Here is a 21,607-nt window from a genome sequence, read left to right as displayed (position 1 = left end):
CTTCTTGCTTCAAACCTTTCTATTTCTATTTCTATACTATTCTGGATTTAACTCTTTGTTGGGTATCCTCTGGTAATATTTAACAATAAACCTATCCTGGACATTGAATCGGATGTGGTATATCGTAGTTTATTCTAATCTTATCTCATAAACTTTAATCTAATTTTTAACCGAATCCATCTTTATCTACATCTAATTAAATCTAATTCAATGTTATCCTACTCTAAACCTTTAATATAGTTAATCTAATGTAATGGAGTAAAATGTAATCTTTAATTTCAGGTATTCAAACCGAAATCTCGGAACAGAAACGGAAACCAGGGAACCCGGAGCAAGGTAAACTAGTTTTATCTGGTAGTAAGGAGAAGGAGCAGTGGAGAGCAGCTATGGAGCGGAGTAGAAGAGTTCTAACATCCCAGGAGCAAGCAATGGAGGAGTATCTCCGGAGACAGAGTACAGAGGCGGAGAAACATATCAGGAACTCTCCCATGATGATGCGAAGGAATATGAACGACATGAACACGCATCCAGGACGACAGGGAGGGATTGCTTCCATGCCAGGAACTCCGACTGGGAACAGGAGAAATGTTTCTCGACATCGTGGTTTAGTTCTCCAGGATCCAGGATCAGTTCATAGTTACTCCAGGGGCGGTAGTTTAGAGCGCCAACAAAAACTGTCTCTGCAGGAACCTGTATCCGTGAGATATGACGCTGTGAGTGATTCTGAATATATACACGGAAACTTCAAATCCTCTCCGGGTAAAGATAACTCCCGGAGTTTACCGAAGGGAACCTCAGCTCTGAATTATGGTTTACTCATGGGACAAATTCAACAGAAGAGACAACAAAGACAAAGAACTGACGGTAGCATCAGTGACTCTAACTACGCAACCTACTCCGAGCTACAGGGTTTAAGAGGAGTATCTCAGAGTCCGTATCAGTGGCTCCAACCTGCCAACACATATTCAGGTTGGGGTAATCACGAGGAGCTCGGGAGCTCGGAGTCAATCAACTCCGTCTCATCGTCGATAAAGAATGCCCGCTCTCAGAGTTTAACTAAGGCTAATGTTTTGGTGCATCATATGGAGACCCAGAGAAACCCTACCGGGAAGATTTCCTCTTCAAGAAATTATTCTAGGAATGGTTTACCGAATCGAACAATATTCTCCCCCCGTCCTTAACATCTTAGCTTCTCTTCCATTGTTGTTTTCTCTAACTTTAAAGAAAAGGTTTCTTTCAAGAAAATACAAGAAAAGATCTTGAATTTTCTCCTAGTTTTCCAATCTTGTTTCTTTGTTAGAAAAATGCAAAATAGTTCTTCGAATCTCGAAGTTTCCCTTAAAAAGCGAAATTCCTCTTCAATCCTAATCCAAATATTGTTTTAATGGATCCCTTCCCATCCAGCTTCTCGGATATATTTGAAAAATATTTAAGTTTCCCCTGTTTGTATTGTAAGGATATATTTGCTTCCATGAACCTAAGAAATAATTAGTTCATATCGGTAACCCTGGTTTATTAGGTTGTCAAAACCAGAGGAAACGGAGTACTACGGAGTTCCATTCTTGTTAAAAGGTTCTGGGAGTAGGTTTACTTCCCAACCATCTTCTCCACTACACGGAGACAAAACCATCCTTCAGGATCTAGGATCCCCCGCTCCATCCTCTCTCAAGTACTCCAGTCTTCCCTCTTATTCAAGTTCTGGAAAACAAAAACATAAAAACAATTTAGATGGTACCCCAGAGAATCTTAATGGTTCCAACCTGTCATTAGTATCCAATGAATCCTCTGTATATTCTACACAGGAGGAGAGAACCAACGCTGATATTGCAAAACTTCAGCGTGAACTTGTTGAAGAGCAACATAAGGTCATGTCTTTAACTAATCAACTGAACACAAACGCTCATGTTGTCTCAGCGTTTGAACAAAGTTTAGCAAACATGACATCTCGTCTCCAGCAGATAACTAAGACTGCAGAGAGGAAGGATGCAGAACTAGGTGAGCTGAGACGAACCATGGATGTTCTTCGACAGTCTGGTATAGATGCAGGACTAATTGCCGCTAAATCTGCGGAGAGAGAACCTAATGAGTTAATGAGACAGATGTCTACAGATTCTGTTACAAGCATGTCATCAGCACACTCTAACACTTCTCTAAACTCAGGAGACGAGAGGGAGAGAGGGAAGAAGGGACCGGGAGGCCCAAAAAGATCTGGTTGGCTTAGAAGCTCCTTTTCCAAAGCGTTTTCTAGGTCTAAGATGAAGAGTAAAGGAGGATCTGTGTCTGACTGTGATGATGGTTCTATAACAAGAATGACGGAAGCTCTAGACTTAGAACAAGATTCACCAGATTTAAATTCTGACACAAGGATTAAACTGACTCGATCCTCCTCCGACCTGAGAGATGATGGAGAGGAAGAGCTGGACCCCGAGCTTGTTGTTGAGCTCAAGCGTCAACTAATTGAGAAAGAAACATTACTGACAGAGACCAGACTGGAAGCTCTCTCCAGCGCTCATCAGTTAGAATCCTTGAAGGATACAGTGACGAAGATGAAGACGGAGCTGATGAACCTGAGGCAGGATAATGAGAAACTTCACACCCAGGTAGTTCACAAGTCTCTGGGATCCTCGGAGAGTTCTCTCAATACTTCTCATGATCCTGATCTTGATAGAAGACTTTCTCTTGCAATGTCGGAGACAAGTGTTTTATCAGGCCCTTCTACTCTAGACTTATCTGGAACCACGGATCCTAATAAACAAGACAGTAAACTTGTTTCAATCTTGGTCGAAATCTCGGAGTCTCAACCTGTCGACTCTGTCAAGATCGGAACCATTGCTGCCAGTGGAAAACTAAGCTGGGAGCTATTGGATAGTTTAGTAGAACGATTATTTAAAGAGTTTGTAATGCGTGTTGATCCTGTAACAAACCTTGGATTAGGAGCTGAATCCATTCTTTCCTACGAGGTTGGAGAAATATCACGATCCGTGGGTGGGGGTAATCCGGAATTACTGCCGTATGGATATCTGATAGGGGATGTGAACAGTATAAAAATAGTTCTGAAGCACAGCGGAGAGAGCGGTGGGGGAGTTGACTCTCTTGCTTTCCAGACACTTACTCCTAAATCAATCCTGCAGAGATATGTTTCCCTTCTCCAGGAACACAGACGAGTCATTCTCTCCGGGCCCTCGGCCACAGGGAAATCATTCATTGCGGATAAACTTGCAAACTTTCTTGTTAAAACTTGCTCTAGGGGAAAATCCCCCAGGGTTGAGATCTTTAAACTTGAAAGGGGTAATCTGGATTCCTTCAGAGAATTCCTTGTCAGGATAAATTTGGAATCGGAGAATAGAGCAGACAGTTTACCACACGTTGTCATCTTAGATAATCTACAGTATGCTCCAGATCTGGATGAAATACTAAGCTCCAGTCTTAAAGCAAGTACGGAGTCATGCCCGTTTATTATCGGTACCATGGTTCAAACAGCTGGATCAGCTAGCTCAACCAATCTTCAGCTAAAACATAGTTTCCGTTGGATTCTCTGCGCAAACCACGTAGAACCTGTTCGAGGATTTCTGGCCAGATATCTGAGGCAAAAACTGCTCTTAGAGGAAGCTGAAACCAGAGCACATAACGGAGACAGTACTAGAATTATTGAATGGGTTTCAAAATCATTTCTAAGCATAAATAAGTTCTTGGAGTCACATTGTAGTCCTGAATCCACCCTTAGCCCAGGTATGTTTATATCCTGTCCCACGGATCCACAGGAGTCTAAACTCTGGTTTATTAATCTATGGAACCTTATGATTGTTCCTCATATGCTGGACTCTGTCAGGGAAGGTTTACAGATGTACGGGAAGAGAGCTTCGTGGGAAGATCCTCTTCAAGCCATTCTAGAATCCTGGCCATGGGCCAATCTTCATCTAGACCAGGATACCTTGGTTCATATTCATCCTGGAGATGTAGGGTTTGATATGAACCAACCTCTGAGACCAGTGTCGAGAACATCTCTTGGAAATCCTGTTCTAGAGGATCCATTGTTCAATATGTTGATGACTTTACAGGAGGCAGCTAACACAGAGTCAGGAGATTTATAGGGAGAGGGGGACACCCGGAGTAAATACTGAACCTGGGAATACAAAGATCTAGATTAAACACTAGATACTGCACTAAACTATAAAAACATGGGAACCAGGTCCAAGAATATAATACAGTTATCTTTTACAATAAGAGAACTTGGATCGAACACTTGTGTCAGAATATCGTTATGTTCAAGAAAATCCAACCCAAAATTCATTTCTTAGTTGAGGAAGAATAATATCTGTCTGTTTTAGATGAGCCCTGATTTATATTCTTTATCTTTCTCATTTAAGCTCAAGTTTTGTTCTCCTAATGAAGACTGAATGATCTAAGGACCCGGAATTAAGAGGTTTCTCTTCAACTTTTCTGCTCAGTAATCCTTTCTACTAAAGAACTTGGAAAGGATAAGAGAGAAAACTTTATTTCTTTGAGAATAGTGTTTTTTATAACTTAAACTTGACCTATTTAGTAAAATTTCTTGTCTGTAAATCTGTATTTTTGTGTAACATGTACGTTTTTTTTAAATCTAGGAATAATTTGTTAGGTGTAAGTTTGTAAAATGAGATATGGGGTTTTTAATCCAAACCTGAACCTTATCAGGGCTGGATCAGAAACTGTTTTATCTTGGTATTCTTTTTGGAACTATATACATGGCTGTGATGCATTTTTTATAAACTTTTGTCTAGTCGCTGTTAAAATATTTCTGGGTGAACAGTAAATTTAATAAATTTCTCAATTTATGCTATGCATAATTATTTCATTTTAGATAAGATTTTTAGTAGACAACTGATGCAAATCAACCAAAATATTTAAAGAATTGAGTCATTGCTACAAATTCAAATATTTTAATCCCTTGCAGCCTAATGGTGGAAAAAAATTTTATTTTAAACTTAGATTAATTGAGCTCAGAAAATTCATAGTTTGGAATATCTAATGTCTACGAAACTGAGTTGCAAAGATAAAGGAATTAGAAAACTAGAGTTTGTGCGAAAGACTGAATTAGGAACATAATAAGAAATAGAACATAGAGAATAAGAATATAATGAGAACTAGAACTAAAGAATAGGAACATGAGAACTAGAACTAGAAAATAGGAACATAATAAGAAATATAACATAGAGAATAGGAGCATAATAAGAACTAGAACTAGATTATTGGAACAAAATGAAAACTAGAACTAGAGAATAGGTACATAATGAGAACTAGAACTAGAGAATAGGAACATAATGAGAACTAGAACAAGAGAATAGGAACATAATGAGAACTAGAACTAGAGAATAGGAATATAAATATAAGAAAGAAAAGGAATAAAATGAAAACTAGAATAAAAAGGAATATCATGAATATGAAAACCGATGAATAGGAATTAAAAATAAAGGGAATACAAGGAATATAAAATTTTTAGAATCGGAAAAACATCATGTTTGAAATCAACGGTAATGATAAATTAACAATCTTGCAAATTAATGTGAATGAATTCAAAGGAAAAGATATAATTAAGGTTGTAAAGTAAGGTTAGATGCGATCCAATGGACGGGAAATGTCGTCTTCATAGCAATAGACGCTCAAAATCCTTTTATACGGTGGTAAGCTATGATTTCACTACAATAAAGACGACTTTTTAAAAAAGTTTTGATTGTTAACAAGCTTTCTTCGAATTACAAGTTTACAAGTAATCAAGCAGAATCTTTTTTAATTGTTAAATTCTCTTGACTTCTATGTTTTTGAGTATCCACGCTGTTTAACAGAGCTTAATTTACATTAAAATTTAATTCGAAAGTCGTCTTTTTTGTATTGATATAATCGCTTACAACTTTACTAAATTAACACTTATCACATTCAACAAATGTTGCCAAGTTTTCTGTTCTGATTCAAGTTTTTAATTTTAGATTTCGTTTACGTTTATTGAGCCGCAATATTCATTATTCTTTAGACTAATAAGTGCACGTCATATGAGGGGTTTGAGCTCCAATGTACGGCATTTAACGTACATTGGAGCTCATCTAGAGTATCTAACCTTACATACAACCTTGGATATAATGAATTTATAATTGTATAATGCTGGTTCTCTCTAACAAAGAAAGGAAGATTAAAAATATCGTCTTCCTTTATACTTTCACGAGAACTAACCATCTACATTAATTCAATAAGAGAAGATAACTAACACCTAACCATCCTACAGTTAGAATTCATTAATCTCTTTGTACAAAGTACACCAAGGTAAGTACACCAAGGTAAGTACACCAAAGTAAGTATAAAGGAAATAAATCGACCCAGGCCGCCCCCTGGACTAAAATTGATTTTTTTCAGTGCAATATATTTTTATCAATACTAATTACTAACAAACTTTGTTATTTATTGAATAGCAGAGATTGAAGACGATTTTTATAAATTGTCACACAATGCTCATGTTTATTGGGACTTTCTGTACTTCCTGACCTACAGCGGTGAACTCCAAACTACTACAAATTACTCTGTTTTCTATTAGGAATACATTAACAAATATACGTATACAAGAAAGTATGATTAAAATCCCTGGTGTCAAAAAAGAAAGGAACTAAGTTTTTGCCACAAACTGAAATTTTCTAATCCTAATATCTCTGCAGCCAATAAACATGGGAATTGATGGACGAATTCGATATCGTCTTTTTAAATAACTAGCCTTAGAGGGCGCTTCGCGCCCGTCTTCTAAATTAATTGTGAACATGTTCTCTTTGTGTACATCGTAAAACAAAACAAAAATAATTCGCGGATTTTCACAAAAAATGTCGTGGATTTTCAAAATTTTAAAAAATTTAATGACGATCAAATTTTGATTGAGACAAATATTTAAAATTTCAATCATTCATAAACCTTCCCTGGGGTCCCTAGATGTCCCACAAAAAATGTGGGCCCGATCGGTTCAGCCGTTTTGACGTTTATTGGATACAAACAGACAGACAGACAAACAGACAGACAAGCCAAATTTATAAATAGATTCTTTGATTTAGTTTAGTGATACCTACTGAGAAAGCGTAATCCGTAAGATTTTCGTCTGCTATGTTCACATTTTTAAAATTTTATTTAGTATTTATCTTTTAAATACAAAATAATAATGTATGATGGTTCAGCTTAAAATAAAACACAAAAGAAAATTTATTATGAGCCAATTTAAAATAATGTTTGATAATTTTGTTTGATCGTTTTTGTTGAAACAAAGTATGCATATTGAAATCTCAACTAAATATACATTCATTGAAGTAGATAATTAGTCAGCACTCAAATAATTAAAACATTTTAAGGAATGCATTCATTGAACTTATAAATACATATTGATTCAGCAAAAGTAACATTGTATTCTCGTTAACTGTAGTAGACTTTGACATCTACCATTAGATTTGTTTATGTTTTGACTGTATACGGTTGTACTTAGTAAAACAAGAAAATTGTAGTATATAAACTACAAACAGAGTAAACTTGTCCGTCTCCACTGTTCATCTTGCGGAGACATTATATACACATCTTTACAGCCATTTACCGTTTTCATACAGAGCGTCCCATATCATATTAGACTTTCTCCAATCTTTAACGCCAAAATACACATATAATACTCAAAAAATCTAGCATTTTCTGCAAGAAAAAAATTCTATTAGCCTTATTAAATTTTTCAAAACGATTCATTCTTCTGAAATTTTCTGATTTGTCCCCTAAATCGTAATTTAGACCCATTGACGCGGTCTAATTTGATGTGGGACACCCTGTAAATAAACTCTAGCAGACATAATAATATGGCTTTTGAAATCAGGTAGTACAATGTTAATTCATAACAAGAACGATGTCGAATTCGTCACTGAATTCCCATGTTTATTGGGACACCCTGTACTTTCAGCTTATATTATTTGATCTGACAGATTTGAAAGTTTGAAATATCTAAGGTCTACAACATTTGGTTGCAAAGATTCAATGTTTTCTTAAGTATTTATATTTTTTCAAATAACACGATAAGTTTCTATAATATATTTTTTACATATTCTGTATACATATAATAAACATATTTTCTTAATTTCATAATAATGTCTTTATAAATAATATTTTGATTTTGATAAAGTCCTTCAGGTTTGAATAGGAACAAGAATCTCGTATTCGTCAATACTGAAACTATAATCTCCAAACAAACTCTCCGGACCAGCTCCCTACAATACCAAAACAGATTAAAATTTAAATAATTTGAGCTACATTGCTGAACAGGTTTAAATTTGAACCACCAATTTAAAGTTGAATATTAAGGAAGGATGTAAATTGGCGATTCAAATTTGAACCGGTGGTGGGCGGTTTATCGGTTCCTGATTTGATAAATTTTCTCGAAAACAGGAAAAAGAAAAAATCTTTGACTTACGTTTACTTAATTCAAAGTTTTACTTAAGACGTGGTTAGAACTTATGAATTATTAATCTCATCAACATTTCTATATCCGTGGTGCTTTCGTCTAGTAAAAGATCGAACAGGAGATAGAAGCACAAAATCGCTTCAAATCCACTGTGGAAATCGCTTCAAATCCACTGTGGAAATCGCTTCAAATCCACTGTGGAAATCGAGTTGAGGAATTGCAGACAGGTATCATTTCTGACCAGTTTTAATTTTTAACTGACAATTAACAATATTACATTACAATTCTTTAACGGTCTAATTCTAGAAAGGTAAAAAACTGGTTATTTTAGTTGTTTTTGTTCAATCTTTGAAGTAATAAACATTTCTAATTAGAGAAATTTAAATTCTAGTTTTGGCCGGTTTCAGTCAAAGGGTTTCTTTAAAAAAAAAAACAATGAATTTTTAATAAAACGCACTTTTAATTTCAAATTGTTGAAATATACTTTACGTGAAAGGATTTCTTTCGGATTGCAACAAAATGTTCTCCTTTTCTACGAATTCAAAATGTAAATTTTTTGTTAATGAAAATTTAATATTCTTATCAATATCTGTTTATTTTGATTAATAAAAAGAGAATAATTTAAGAAGGTGAAATTTAACAGAATCATATGATTAGAAGATATGTTTGGCGTAGGAAGTTATTTTCGTAATATTTATTTGTTTGGTCTTTGTTTACAGGGACATACAGAATATAATCAGGGGGGGGGGGCTTGTTATAATTATTTTTATTTACAAATACTCTACAGGGACTTAAGGGAATCTTAATTTACCACGGGTTCTCGAGACCAATTTTGTCTACAAAACATCCAGAGCGCAGCGAGAGATGTTTTGTAGACAAAATTGGTCGAGGCCGACCCGTGGTTAGGCAAATTTAATTTCCGGAAAAAGTAATTGTAAATAAAAATAATTATAACTTTTTTCCCGAAAACTTTGCAGAACGGGTGATTATTTTACATAACTGTCCCAAGGGACGAAAAGTAGTTGTTGAAGCTTAAAAGAAACATATAATCCCCCCCCCCTCTTCCACTCCATATGTTCTAGAATAACATTTAAACTTTTATCTGATAAAAGATATGATTAACCAATTAATAGAAATTTACGACTAGTTTTACTTTCAAAACACAACATCAATAGAGAAAAACAAAAATATGTCTTCATCTTCGAAAAGTTCATAGGATACCGCATTGTTAGTCATTGATGGCACTTTTTAAATGTAGGACCATTTATAATCATGTTCGCAGACTCTTAAATGGTTTAAATGTAATGGGGTTTATGATTGGGAGCCGGTGGCCGGGGGGGGGTTGGTTGGTTTAGAACTACCTGTCCGTCATAGCTGTGAGGTAGGTTAGAGTAACTATCAGCCTGCTGATCACAACCATCACAGATAAATAGATCAGCTCCTGCTCCAAATACAGGACCACACTCTGGATGATGAGATACAGCAAACAGTTTCTTCTTGATCTCAAACTTTGCCGGAGATCTTCCAGGATTATGGAGAGAGAAGAGAAATGATTTATCAGAGGAAACATATCTTCCTTTACCAACAGGACGGGACCAGGGGATATCAGTGTATCCACCCCCAATACAACCTAGATTGCATGGATATCTATATAATAAAACAAGACATTCATATATATGTTGCCTACGTCCGCCCAAACGGCTGGACCGAATGGGCTGAAATTTTTGGTGGACTCCTATCAGTGTATCGACCCCCAATACAACCTATCTAACAAGGATATATAAATATATACATGGACCATCAGGGGATATCAGTATATAAATCACCAATACAACCTAGATTACAGGGACATATTTATGATGGGCGGATTTTTGGTAATGACAATTTGGTAACGACAATTTGGTAATGACAATTTGGTAATGAAAATTTGGTAAGCTCACAAAAGTGACAATTTGGAAATGACAAACTGGTAACAACAAAAAAGTGACAATTTGGTAATAAAAATTTGGTACCGTCATAAAAGTGACAATTTGGTAAGCGAAATAAAAGTGAAATTATGTAAAATTGTTTAATTTTAATTTTTATATTCAATTGAAGAAAATTGATTCTAAAAATCTTTTATTTCTGCACAAAAGAAATGCGTCAAACATAATTGTAAAATTCGCAATATTTTCTAAAAACCAAGTTTCAACCTGCACTTGTGTCATATAATGCAAGAAGAGAAGACTTGGATCATAGATTACTTATTCATCACCCCTTCTAGGGTGGCAAAATGTTACAAGATTCAGAAGGATTTAAATACTACAACTCAATGTTAGAAAGTTATTAATGTTACTTTACCAAACTGTCCCTTTCATAATCTAAATCAACATTTAACATTTAAGAGGATGCAGTGCTTGGCCCCTAGCCCATCCTAGCCGCAGAGCTCGGCCCAGAAATGGTCTTAACCTAACCTAACCCAAAATAATGTGAGAAACAGCACATTATTTAACATTTAATAGCCCGCAGCGTAGCCCATTATAGCCGCAGCGCTCGGCCCAGAAATTGTCTTAACCTAACCTAACCCAAAATAATGAGAGAAACAGCACATTATTTAACATTTAATAGGCCGCAGCACTCGGCCCCCTAGCCCATCCTAGCTGCAGCGCTCGGCCCAGAAATTGTCTTAACCTAACCTAACCCTAAATAATGTGAAAAACAGCAAATTATTAAACATTAAATTGAATTAAATTTAACTTTTATCAACAAATTGTTACCATATTGTCATTACCAAATTGTCACTTTTTTGTAGTTACCAATTTGTCATTACCAAATTGTCACTTTTGTGAGCTTACCAAATTGTCGTTACCAAATTGTCGCCTTACCAAATTGTCATTACCAGTTTGTCATTTCCAAATTGTCACTTTTGTGAGCTTACCAAATTTTCATTACCAAATTGTCATTACCAAATTGTCATTACCAAATTGTCATTAACAAATTGTCATTACCAAATTGTCATTACCAAATTGACATTACCTAAAATCCGCCCGTCATATTTATATATAAACATATATCCTCTGGTCCCTATATATATATATATATTAGTATATTAGCTCGAATAAAAACTACATGAATATTTATAACTGACCTGTGTCTGCTTTTACTATAACATAGGACGGAGCTGCGCCATCACACATCCTGTGAAAAGCTTGAGCGGAGAAAGCATGCTCCGAACCTTTAAATATCACTGTCCAGGCCTGGTTAGGAGTTCCAGCCCATCCATTCAAAACCTTCTCATAGTAGGAGATACTACTCTCCGTCCCCATAGCGGAGAGAATTGAGGATCCGTGGAATAGTTTGGTTGGGTTCTGCTGGTTTGATCTCTGGTAAGTATGTTGTCTAGGATCTAACTCTACTCTAGGATTGAGTCTACTCAGATCTTCTGCTAATCTCAACCTTTGATTTTCTTCTTGTCTTGAGCGTAGATCTTGTCTTGATGGAGGAAATGCTCTAGTACACTCTACCCTGCTTCCTGGCTTACTGGTTGGATTCGTCCTCGATTCAGTATCTTCTTCTCCTCTGGATCCGTCCTGGAGAATCCTCCTGTTATCCAGGTAGGGTGAAACCTCTTTGCTGGTTTTATGCAGGGGTTTAGGTTGAAAACTATCCTGGTTGGTTGAATGTCTGTATCTATGAACGGTTTGTTCAATAGGTACAGCTCCGGTCGGTTCAACTTCCTCCTCAAACACTGCAGAGTCTATATTTAGAATCCGGATACATTGAACCAACCCGTCCAGGACTAATCGGATTTGTAAACGCTGGTCTTCCGGCCAGTGCTTGGGAGAAACAGATTCGTCAATCCCGACCTGCAATCTCGCCCATTCAATGCAAAGTCTCCACACCTCGTTTTCGTCAAGCTGAAGAACTCCGGATTTGATCAGTGCAATCATTCCATCCTTGCCGATGGTCTTTAACCGTTTACTATCTCTCAGTGCTATGAGATTTTCTTTAACAAAATTTCCCAACATTTTTAAAGTTTCTTTTCCGGCGCCATCGTCTTTGAACACCATGATACACTGGTTTAATAGATCAGAAACAGAACTTAATGTAAGCGAACTACTTACATAACTAAGGCTTAAACATGATAAACTAGAAACTCCAAAGTATTCACTGAGTTTTAAAAGTTCAAATATGTTGAGGTTATCCAGTATAAGCCTACCACTGTACAAATAATGTTTAAAACTTTTAAAAACATTGGTTTGAACTAGGATCATTTTTACAGGTTCTTTCCCTCCTTTAATGTATTCGGAGGTACGTAGTACATCTTGGAAATTTTGACACCGGATCCGAAATATTGAGAGATGACAGAAATGGATTGTCTCTTCTCTTCCTGTGATAAAAACTATATCTGAGCTCTCCTGTTCTGCCTCAAGCCTAGATATGTCATTGCTCAGGGATTTAAGATCTTCAAGAGTTCTAGACTCCATACTCTCCCTACTTATCCTCATAGCTCTAGGTTCACCCTGTACACTGGATAGATGAAATATTTCAAGTTCCACCCGGTGTAAACAGTACACTGGGCTTAGGATAGATAGAATATTTCAAGTTACACCCGGTGTAAACAGGGTTTAGGATACTTGTCAAGTTTCAGGATCACAAGCTCCAGGTCTACCCTGAGCACCAGGGGTTTAGGATTGTACTGGAGTAATTTAAGATTTAGGTCTAGTACCCTAAGGCACAGGTTAACACAGGTTACATTACTCAACCAACCTTCTAGAAGGAATGGGTTGCAAAACATCAAAACATAAACACCATCTTCCAGCTAGAGCATCCGTTTAGGAAGAACATTGATGATAAAATCTGTTTCATCATCATCAGATCCATATTTTGAGACAAATGACCAATATTATTTTAAACAAACATATGCCATAGATGATACATTTAACCCTTTCTTTTCAAAACCTTCTGAAAAAAAGATAGATCTTCCAGGGTGAATATTTCTATTAAAAGTGGCCGGTTACTGAATGAAGAATGATTACCCCTGAATACAGGTAGATGGTTTACCAGGAGGCGAACCATCCTAAACCAATACTTTCTACCTGAGCACTCAACAACCATCAGATAGGAACTCACCAGCATCAAGTTTACAAATCTTCTTCACTTCCTTATATCATCATTCACAAATATTACTTTACCTTCACCCTTCTAGACTTTTGTAAACCTAATCTTGAAATGAAATTTGGTTAAAATATTAAAAAAATTTCTTAATGTTGTGTTAGGTTGAGTTCCTTTATTTACCCAGGTAGGTAGAAGGTGTGTGTAGTGTTTGTGAATTCCAAGGGTAAGGACGTGAAACTATGTAAACCAGAAAACAAAAAGAATAATAATGAACTTTAAAAAACGTTCTCTTATATTTGTCACTTTTTTCGTGAGTTGTTTCTGTATCTCTCTGCTTGGAGCAGCACTGGGTACAGAACACTGGGTGGAGGCGGGGTGCAGACGGGAAGGAGATTTTAGTGAGAAATCAAATGGAACTGTTAATTTTGGATTGTTCCAAGGATCCCGACATCTAAACTCCGGACTCGGAGATAGATACTATCCAATGAATATGCTTCAAATTCTCTACAGGTCAGAAATTAATTAAGAATCTAAGAACAAAGTTTCTTTGTACAGGGTGCCGTAAGAAACATGATTTCAATTTTTGATGGTTAATAAATTGTCAATTACTTATGTAATGATTGTGCTACTTTAACTGAGCTTTTTTTAAAGTAACAATTTGGAATTTTTCACAATTTTGATTACATTTAAGAAACTTAAACGTGGCCTAACATCTCCATATCTAACTTAAGGTACAGAAACATGCGAACCACATTTCGGTAATTCCATGAATTAAGGTTTTATAAACACAGCGTCTGCGTAGATCGAAAAATGAATGCATTTTAAAACCACTGTCCTTTCGAAACCTCGTTTTATATGTTTCAATACATTACTATCTCCAATTAACGAATTTATATTTTTGAAAGATTATATAAAATAGGCTGCATGGTTTTTACTGCATTGAAAATAAAGTTTATAATTTTTTGAATGTTTTTTTTTTAATGGTTTGTTTTGTTTCAGAGAGCGAAGCTTCCTACAATATGAGCTGTATATCTCTACAATAGCTCTGGTTTCCGGCGGAATATTATTCGGTATATTCGCCTCATTACTCGCCATAGTCAATACAGCGTACAACCCTATAGAGGCAATATGTCACGTTCCAGGTAACAAAACAGAAACTTTTTTCACGCACTTTTTGCATTATTTTTAATCAACTACTGCTTTTTTGAAATTATGTTTGCAACTAGTGAATTGATTAAACGAATTATTTTTTTTGGTCTAGAAATGAATTTTCTTCTTGCGAGTGTCTGACTTACTTTTTAATTTTTAAACCAGTTCCTAGAAATAGAAAGCCTGTATAAGGACTGCAGTGGACGTAGTTTTAAAGGACCCTCCATTGATAGAGCTGCATATCAGATTCACAACTGCACCCTTAAAAGCTTTGTCTGACAAGTATAAATTAGATATCCATGCTTTTGTTTTTGGAAACTGATTGTTCTAATTTGTGGGTTCTCTACAAAAGTTAATTTATGGCTTCAGAGACAAAAAAGAAATTAACATAATTAAACACTTTTCAAACGATGGTTTCTGCTATAATATCGACCAGATTAAAATTTCAAGGGTACTGTTAAAAATTGAGCATGTCCCTTTCTAAATGAGAGGTCTCGCTTTCAATGACCCTAGAGCCTATATTAATTAATACTCATCATGGTTGTTGCTATACGGAGGAATTAAATGTTTTAAACGTAATTTAAATTGTAAAAGACATTCGAATTCAAATAATCTGTTTGAAATATTTTATTCGAATTAATATTGGATTATATATGCTTAAATACATTAAATATTTTATAAAATATGTTCTCTTTAGAGAGACTGACGTTGTAATTTTAAGCGAACTTTCATTTAAAGAAGGGCATTCACGATTCACAGGGGCTGGTACCCTTGAAACCTTTATCTCAGCAAAAATGTAGAAGATATTGTAGTTTTCCTAACTGTAAGACGGTTTTAAAGGGAAACCATAATTGAAAATAATCCAATTTCTTAAAGAGAAACATGAATAGCTCATTCAATCTTTATCAGACAAAGAATTAAAGGGTTCTGTTGTAAATCGTACATGCAGCTCTTCATTAGGAGGGTCACATGGAAATTCGTTTACAGTCCCTTTAATGGTAAAATTATTTCAAGTAGGATGAACTAAAAGTAGGTTTAGTAAGATACTGTGAGAAGGATAAAATAAACTTCTTGGAAATATTTCTGGAAATTAGTAGAAATATTCTTGTTTTTATCTTTATGCACTATAACAAAGTACACACACTGGAACAAGTACAAACTTTCTCATCATATTTGAATCAAAATACTTGTTCTTTAAGTCAGTGATTCTTTGCTTACAAATCCCATTTTCACACAATAATAGTATCTTTTTGGGTTTTTAGCATGAAACATATAATATTTTAAATGATATGATTAAAAAATGGCTGGATAATGTGGAAAGGAAAAATAAAAGAAGCGTAAAGATGTTTCTTTATTTACATACAGTAGTCGCCATGGTCACCATATATATCAATACAGTGTCGGTTACTGAAAGGGTCACGTATTACAATTTTAGTACCTAATATTTATAAAGAACGATTTGGACAAATACTAAGATTATATTTTTCATGATTTGCGCTTAGATAGAAAACCCTTTTTAATTTTATACAATTTTGGTTTGTCCCAATAAAATATTTGTTTAAGGTTTGTACCTGACCAATGGGTTGGCTATGCTCTCTAGCCTAGCAGCCTTCATTACCTGGATGGTTCAGTTCTACACTAAACTTACACACAACGTTCTTATTCGAGAGGACAGGTATATTTACGCGGCATTCGATCTTTTCTTAATCCAAACCTGATATATGGAGTTCACAATGAGATTTTACAAGAAGTAAAGAGACCCTTATGGTCGATAAACACCTACACCCTGGTCTAACCAGGGTGTAGGTGATTTTAATCTTGTTTGGTCTAAACCTCAGAGGGGGGGAAAATTTGAACCATAAATTCAAAACATTTGGCTTCTTTAAAGGTACACATACACTATACAGTCCAATTAACATACAAGGATTACTTCATTTCTCCATCAAATAAAGCTAGTAGAAAAAACAGCAAATTAATGTTTAAAACTCTTCACTCTTCAGTTTCAGATTTGAAAAGTGTGATAGCTCTCAGTTCTAGGGGGGGGGATACGCTTCCCCCACTTTACAGGTCTAGGTGGGGCACTGCCCCCCTTCCCCCCCCTGTATACGCCCTTGCAAATTAGAATTAAAGTCACATCTTACTTTTAGATCAAAGTAAAGTTTAGGTTGTCAGACATTATAAAAAAAAACTAGACTTTTTTTTGACAACTATGGTTTGTGGATGAGTTTTACATCATTTGATATTAGTACCAAATCCCTGTAATTCTTCAATATAAAAATAGAAAATACTTTTATCATGCAATTTGTTAAAATCTGAATACTTTATCAATTCGCCGAATCGTCATGAGATCTTGATCATTGGAAATTGTGGGATTTTTATCCAATAATTATTTTTATTCTAAACCTTACAGAGAGGAGGGTAGATGGAGAAGTGATGGAATGGCAATCTACGGATATTCATTTTGGTTAACCGTAATCGCTACTGTCTGCTACTTAATCAACATTGGGATAATATCATACGCAACCTGGGACCCAGTCGTCAAGAAGAAGGTTAGAATTTTGAATAATATTTTAGTCGAAAACGAATTTAAAGAAAAATAAAACCTTTTATATTTCTTTTTATATTTCAGACAAAACACTTTGAGAGTTTACCAGCGAAGCAAACCGGAGATACAATGCTTTACTGAACCATGGAGCATTCATATCACAGAGTAACTTTATAGTAACCATTAAATCATGAAGGATTTATATCATAGAGTAACCTCAGAGTAAACATAAACTATTCTAGTATTCATTGCATCATGGAGGATTAAAATCATAGAATTACCATAGAGTAAACATAATATACTCATTACATCCTGAAGGATTTATATTATAGAACCTTAGAGTAAACATAATATATTCATTACATCATGAAGGATTCATATTATAGAACCTTAGAGTAAACATAAAATACTCATTACATCATGAAGGATTTATATTATAGAACCTTAGAGTAAACATAATATACATACTCATTACATCATGAAGGGTTTATATTATAGAACCTTAGAGTAAACATAAAATACTCATTACATCATGAAGGATTTATATTATAGAACCTTAGAGNTGACCAGAATATTTCATTGATTTTATTTGTGAAAGATGGATCACATGTCAGGCTTTGACATACGTCTTGTGTTTACATTACCGCCCAGAGCCCAAAACTTAAGACATGGTATCGTTATGAAAACCAGTTTTGGAACCCGGGTTTCACAAATGGGTTTACCCAGTTTTGTGGATATCGATATATTTGTTTTGAAATATTATTTTATTTAGTTTCTTCATATTTTACCATTTTTTCGGATCTCTTAAATAAAAATCTACACAAATGTTAAGACCCCAAAAAGGAAACCCGGGAGTTTCGTTCAACGATACTTTTTTAAATTTCGGGCTCAGAGACAGTACACTGCAGTACAAAAGATGTGTACACTTCTGAAATAACTTTCCTTGCATTACATTCTTGGTATGGATTGTGTCCAAAAACGTCAAAAGGGCAGAACACATCATGTACAACTTTTTTGCATGGCCTAATATTTATGACTAAACTTAACCAATGAATACATGAGAACCCACAAATATGTTTTGTTAATTATTTAAAATGTAGGACTAAGAAAGAGATAAACAGCAAAAAGCTAATGTAAAATTAAGAATGAGAGAGGGGCGAAGAACCCTGTGACCTTAGTATTCAAATACAGGGTTACTCACAAAGCATAAGCTGACGACCTAGATGTTTCATGTTTGTAATTTGTAATTTTGAAACAAATGGTGTTGCTTATTGAAATACAACTTAAGTATGATAATAAAGTAAAATATTGGATGCTAGTAATAATTTTGGCTTTTAACTGTTGATTTTCAAGCGGCAATTTTGGCGAATTTTTCTGTTTAAATTCATAAATTTTCAGATATCGTTAAAAATTGATATTTTTTCATACATATTTTTAAATTTCTCTCGGTCATGTTAGTTGCTACAAAAAATGGACCCTTTCAGTTCAGCCTTTTCCATGTTTATTGGGACACCCTGTAGTGTAATGGATAGCAATGTGTTTTTAACTATCCCCTTATCATCAGGTTCTCTTTATACAAATGTATATCAGGTACAGTATGATCTTTATTAAATGTAACAAAATAAAGCATGCTTTGCGCATTCTCATATACGAGGATATCTAACTATTTCTTTGCAGATTTTTCTGCCTTCTGCATATTACTTTGCATATCTGTCTGTTTGTATCCAATAAACGTCAAAACGGCTGAACCGATTGGGCCCAAATTTTGTTTGGGACCTCACATGAACCCTAGGAAGGTTTATAGAAGCTCAAAATTACAAATTTTGATTTTTGTAAAATGTTGAAAATTCGCAAAAAATATTATTAACTCCGCGATCTTTGTTGTTACTGTTTTATATTAATCAAAGAGAAGATGTTCACAGATAGAACCACAATTAAAAGTTGAAATAGAAGATGGGCGCGAATTGCTCAAATTCTAATTACTTACATTTCCTAAAGATCACACTGTATTATTTATTTCCATGTTTACGACTTACCTATACAGAAATATGGCGTATTATACATTAATATATGTCCTTGATATGCGTACCTAAATATAACACGAACGTTTTTTAACGTTTTCAATCCTGAACCTGTCTTTAAAGGAACTGTTCACATATTTGAGAAGATAATCACAAAGAATTACCATCAATGATAATAAATATCGTATTGTGATTTGTGATAATCATCATTTCTTTTCTGCATTGCTAACGCTTTTCGGTATGCACTGTTATATTGTGTAATGCGACTTAAAGGGAGTGACCGGCAATGTATGTTAGTTGAACTGGAAATGTAGTACGTAGTAGAGAAATGTTTTAGAAATAATTTGAGACATATGAAACGTTTTTACGGTGCATATTTGTTTAGCAAGAGCGCAAATTCAATCTTTAAAATCCTCATAGATTGTTCATTTTTGAGAGATGATTTTGAGAATCGGTTTAAAAAAATTATTGAATAACGACGACAAAAAATGTGATAAAAATTCTAAAGTAAGCTAATTAGTTGTTTAGGAACAGGTTGAGAAAATAAAAATTAATTATCATCATCGAAAATAAGCAATCTTATTCAGTTATTGTTCAAAAACATTTTCTCTGGATTTCCTGTAATATTTATTGAAACGACGACATTTGTAAATTTGAAGAAATCTGCGAACAAATTCATAATGAGTTTTAATATAATGATGAAAAAGAAATAATTGATTCTAACATTGATTTATTTAGAAAATTTCAATGTTCCTTAATATCTAATTAGTAATTACTGTAGAATTAACATCTACTTAGTAATTACTGTAGAATTAACATCTAATTAGTAATTACTGTAGAATTAACATCTAATTAGTAATTACTGTAGAATTAACATCTAATTAGTAATTACTGTAGAATTTTTTTTACATTTTTTGTCGTCGTCTAATAATTAAAAAAAATCGAATCTCAAAACGTGACCACCCAAATGTATGATTTAAACGTCAACTTTGCGCTCAAAATCAGTAATTATACATCATGAAAACGTTTCATATGTCTCAAATGAATCCTAAAAAATTTCTCCTCAATACTACATTCTCAGTTCAAATACTATAAATTGCCGGTCACTCCCTTTAAGGTATTTCAGACTGATTTTGTTTTGATAAAACAACAGAAAATTCTAACCCTACAAATAAAATAAATTATATGGCTGTCATAAAATAATGAATTTGATTTCAAAGTAAAACATATTTGAGTAAAAGAATTTTTTTAACGAAATAAACTGCGAAAAGTCTTTAATATATAATACAGTATGTGGAGGAAGACATTCACAACTATTCACCAGCTGTCATGTTTCGTGGGACACCCTGTATCTATAATTTGAATATTCGAAAAAGGAAAATCGTGTTTTTCTTGTAAAATCCTCGATGTTTTCTTCATGTGCAATTAAATAGTCCGATTCTACAGTAAGAAAATTTAGTTCGAGAAGGAGTTTTGACATTTAAATGTTGTGACTGAGGCACTGTTCCTCCTATAAAGAGTTAGGCCAATCCTTAAAATAATTTAAAATTCAGATAAGAAAAATTCATTTGAATTTTTACGATTCGACTTTGTCTTTTGTTCTACAAAGAGTTCAAAAGTTCGAAGCACTTTCTTTCAAATCAAATTAATTATCCGATGAAAACTGTACTTCACCCTGTACAGTGTACACTGTTAGAATAAACCCTAACAATTAATTCGTAAAATTGAATTTACCGAAAACATTTTGAAATTACAATTATTTAGTTCGAAATAACTAACATAATGTAAGGAATATAAAATTTGTGAGATATTCCTGATATTTTTTCCCATAATTTCGAACATTTTGTTAATAATTTCGAACAATTTAGTTATAATTTCCAACATTATCTAGATAATTTCGAACATTTTGTTCATAATTTCGAACATTTTGAACATAATTTCGAACATTATGTTCATAATTTCTAATATTTTGTTCATTTTTTCGAATATTTGTTAATAATTTCGAATATTTTGTACATTTTTTCGAATATTTGTTAATAATTTCGAATATTTTGTATATTATTACGAATATTTTGTTCACAATTTCAAACATTTTGGTCATAATTTCGAACATTTTGTTCATAATTTCAAACATTTTGTTCATAATTTCGAATATTATGTTCATAATCTCGAATATTTTGATCATTATTTCGAATATTTTTTCATTATTTCGGTTATTTTGTTCATAATTTCGAACAAAATGTTGATAATTTCGAATATTTTGAAAATGTTTTCGGTAAGTTTAACTTTACGAATTAAATGTTTATGGTGTATATTGTAAACACTAAATATCAACTAGAGTCTATTGAAATAATA

General features: G+C 34.1%; 3 protein-coding genes across 3 annotated transcripts; 2 read left to right on the top strand and 1 right to left on the bottom strand.

Annotated features, from left to right (window-relative positions):
• Positions 1 to 232: 232 nt before the first annotated feature.
• On the top strand, positions 233 to 4,814 carry LOC111708606 (neuron navigator 3). The gene is made up of 2 exons (XM_023482033.1): positions 233 to 1,138; positions 1,520 to 4,814. Exons 1-2 carry the CDS (start codon positions 387 to 389, stop codon positions 4,089 to 4,091), a joined length of 3,324 nt encoding a protein of 1,107 aa, XP_023337801.1. The 5' UTR covers positions 233 to 386; the 3' UTR covers positions 4,092 to 4,814.
• A 3,277-nt stretch (positions 4,815 to 8,091) lies between these two features.
• Positions 8,092 to 13,466, bottom strand: LOC111708609 (uncharacterized). Its single transcript, XM_023482035.1, has 3 exons — positions 11,568 to 13,466; positions 9,802 to 10,070; positions 8,092 to 8,246 (listed from the first exon to the last, which is right to left on the bottom strand). Exons 1-3 carry the CDS (start codon positions 12,925 to 12,927, stop codon positions 8,166 to 8,168), a joined length of 1,710 nt encoding a protein of 569 aa, XP_023337803.1. The 5' UTR covers positions 12,928 to 13,466; the 3' UTR covers positions 8,092 to 8,165.
• Positions 13,467 to 13,477: 11 nt separating this feature from the next.
• LOC111708611 (uncharacterized) lies at positions 13,478 to 17,793 on the top strand. Its single transcript, XM_023482036.1, has 5 exons — positions 13,478 to 14,047; positions 14,537 to 14,679; positions 16,250 to 16,361; positions 17,097 to 17,235; positions 17,316 to 17,793. Exons 1-5 carry the CDS (start codon positions 13,806 to 13,808, stop codon positions 17,370 to 17,372), a joined length of 693 nt encoding a protein of 230 aa, XP_023337804.1. The 5' UTR covers positions 13,478 to 13,805; the 3' UTR covers positions 17,373 to 17,793.
• The last annotated feature ends 3,814 nt before the right edge of the window (positions 17,794 to 21,607 follow it).

Source organism: Eurytemora carolleeae, unplaced genomic scaffold, assembly GCF_000591075.1.
Source record: "Eurytemora carolleeae unplaced genomic scaffold, Eaff_2.0 scaffold876, whole genome shotgun sequence".
In the NCBI taxonomy this organism is placed as follows: domain Eukaryota; kingdom Metazoa; phylum Arthropoda; class Copepoda; order Calanoida; family Temoridae; genus Eurytemora; species Eurytemora carolleeae.
Note: the sequence above shows the minus strand (reverse complement) of the source record. Positions and strands in the feature narration are given on the sequence as shown.

What these genes read in the sequence shown, in the direction of transcription:
- LOC111708609 (XM_023482035.1), bottom strand. Translation starts at nt 12,927, where the DNA reads ATGAGGATAAGTAGGGAGAGTATGGAGTCTAGAACTCTTGAAGATCTT. An exon ending in TATAGTAAAAGCAGACACAG is followed by an intron (nt 10,071 to 11,567) that starts GTCAGTTATAAA and finishes CATGCAATCTAG; the next exon opens with GTTGTATTGGGGGTGGATAC. An exon ending in CTCACAGCTATGACGGACAG is followed by an intron (nt 8,247 to 9,801) that starts GTAGTTCTAAAC and finishes TTGGTATTGTAG; the next exon opens with GGAGCTGGTCCGGAGAGTTT.
- LOC111708606 (XM_023482033.1), top strand. Translation starts at nt 387, where the DNA reads ATGGAGCGGAGTAGAAGAGTTCTAACATCCCAGGAGCAAGCAATGGAG. An exon ending in TCTTCAAGAAATTATTCTAG is followed by an intron (nt 1,139 to 1,519) that starts GAATGGTTTACC and finishes CTGGTTTATTAG; the next exon opens with GTTGTCAAAACCAGAGGAAA.
- LOC111708611 (XM_023482036.1), top strand. Translation starts at nt 13,806, where the DNA reads ATGAACTTTAAAAAACGTTCTCTTATATTTGTCACTTTTTTCGTGAGT. An exon ending in ATGCTTCAAATTCTCTACAG is followed by an intron (nt 14,048 to 14,536) that starts GTCAGAAATTAA and finishes GTTTTGTTTCAG; the next exon opens with AGAGCGAAGCTTCCTACAAT. An exon ending in GTTCTTATTCGAGAGGACAG is followed by an intron (nt 16,362 to 17,096) that starts GTATATTTACGC and finishes TAAACCTTACAG; the next exon opens with AGAGGAGGGTAGATGGAGAA.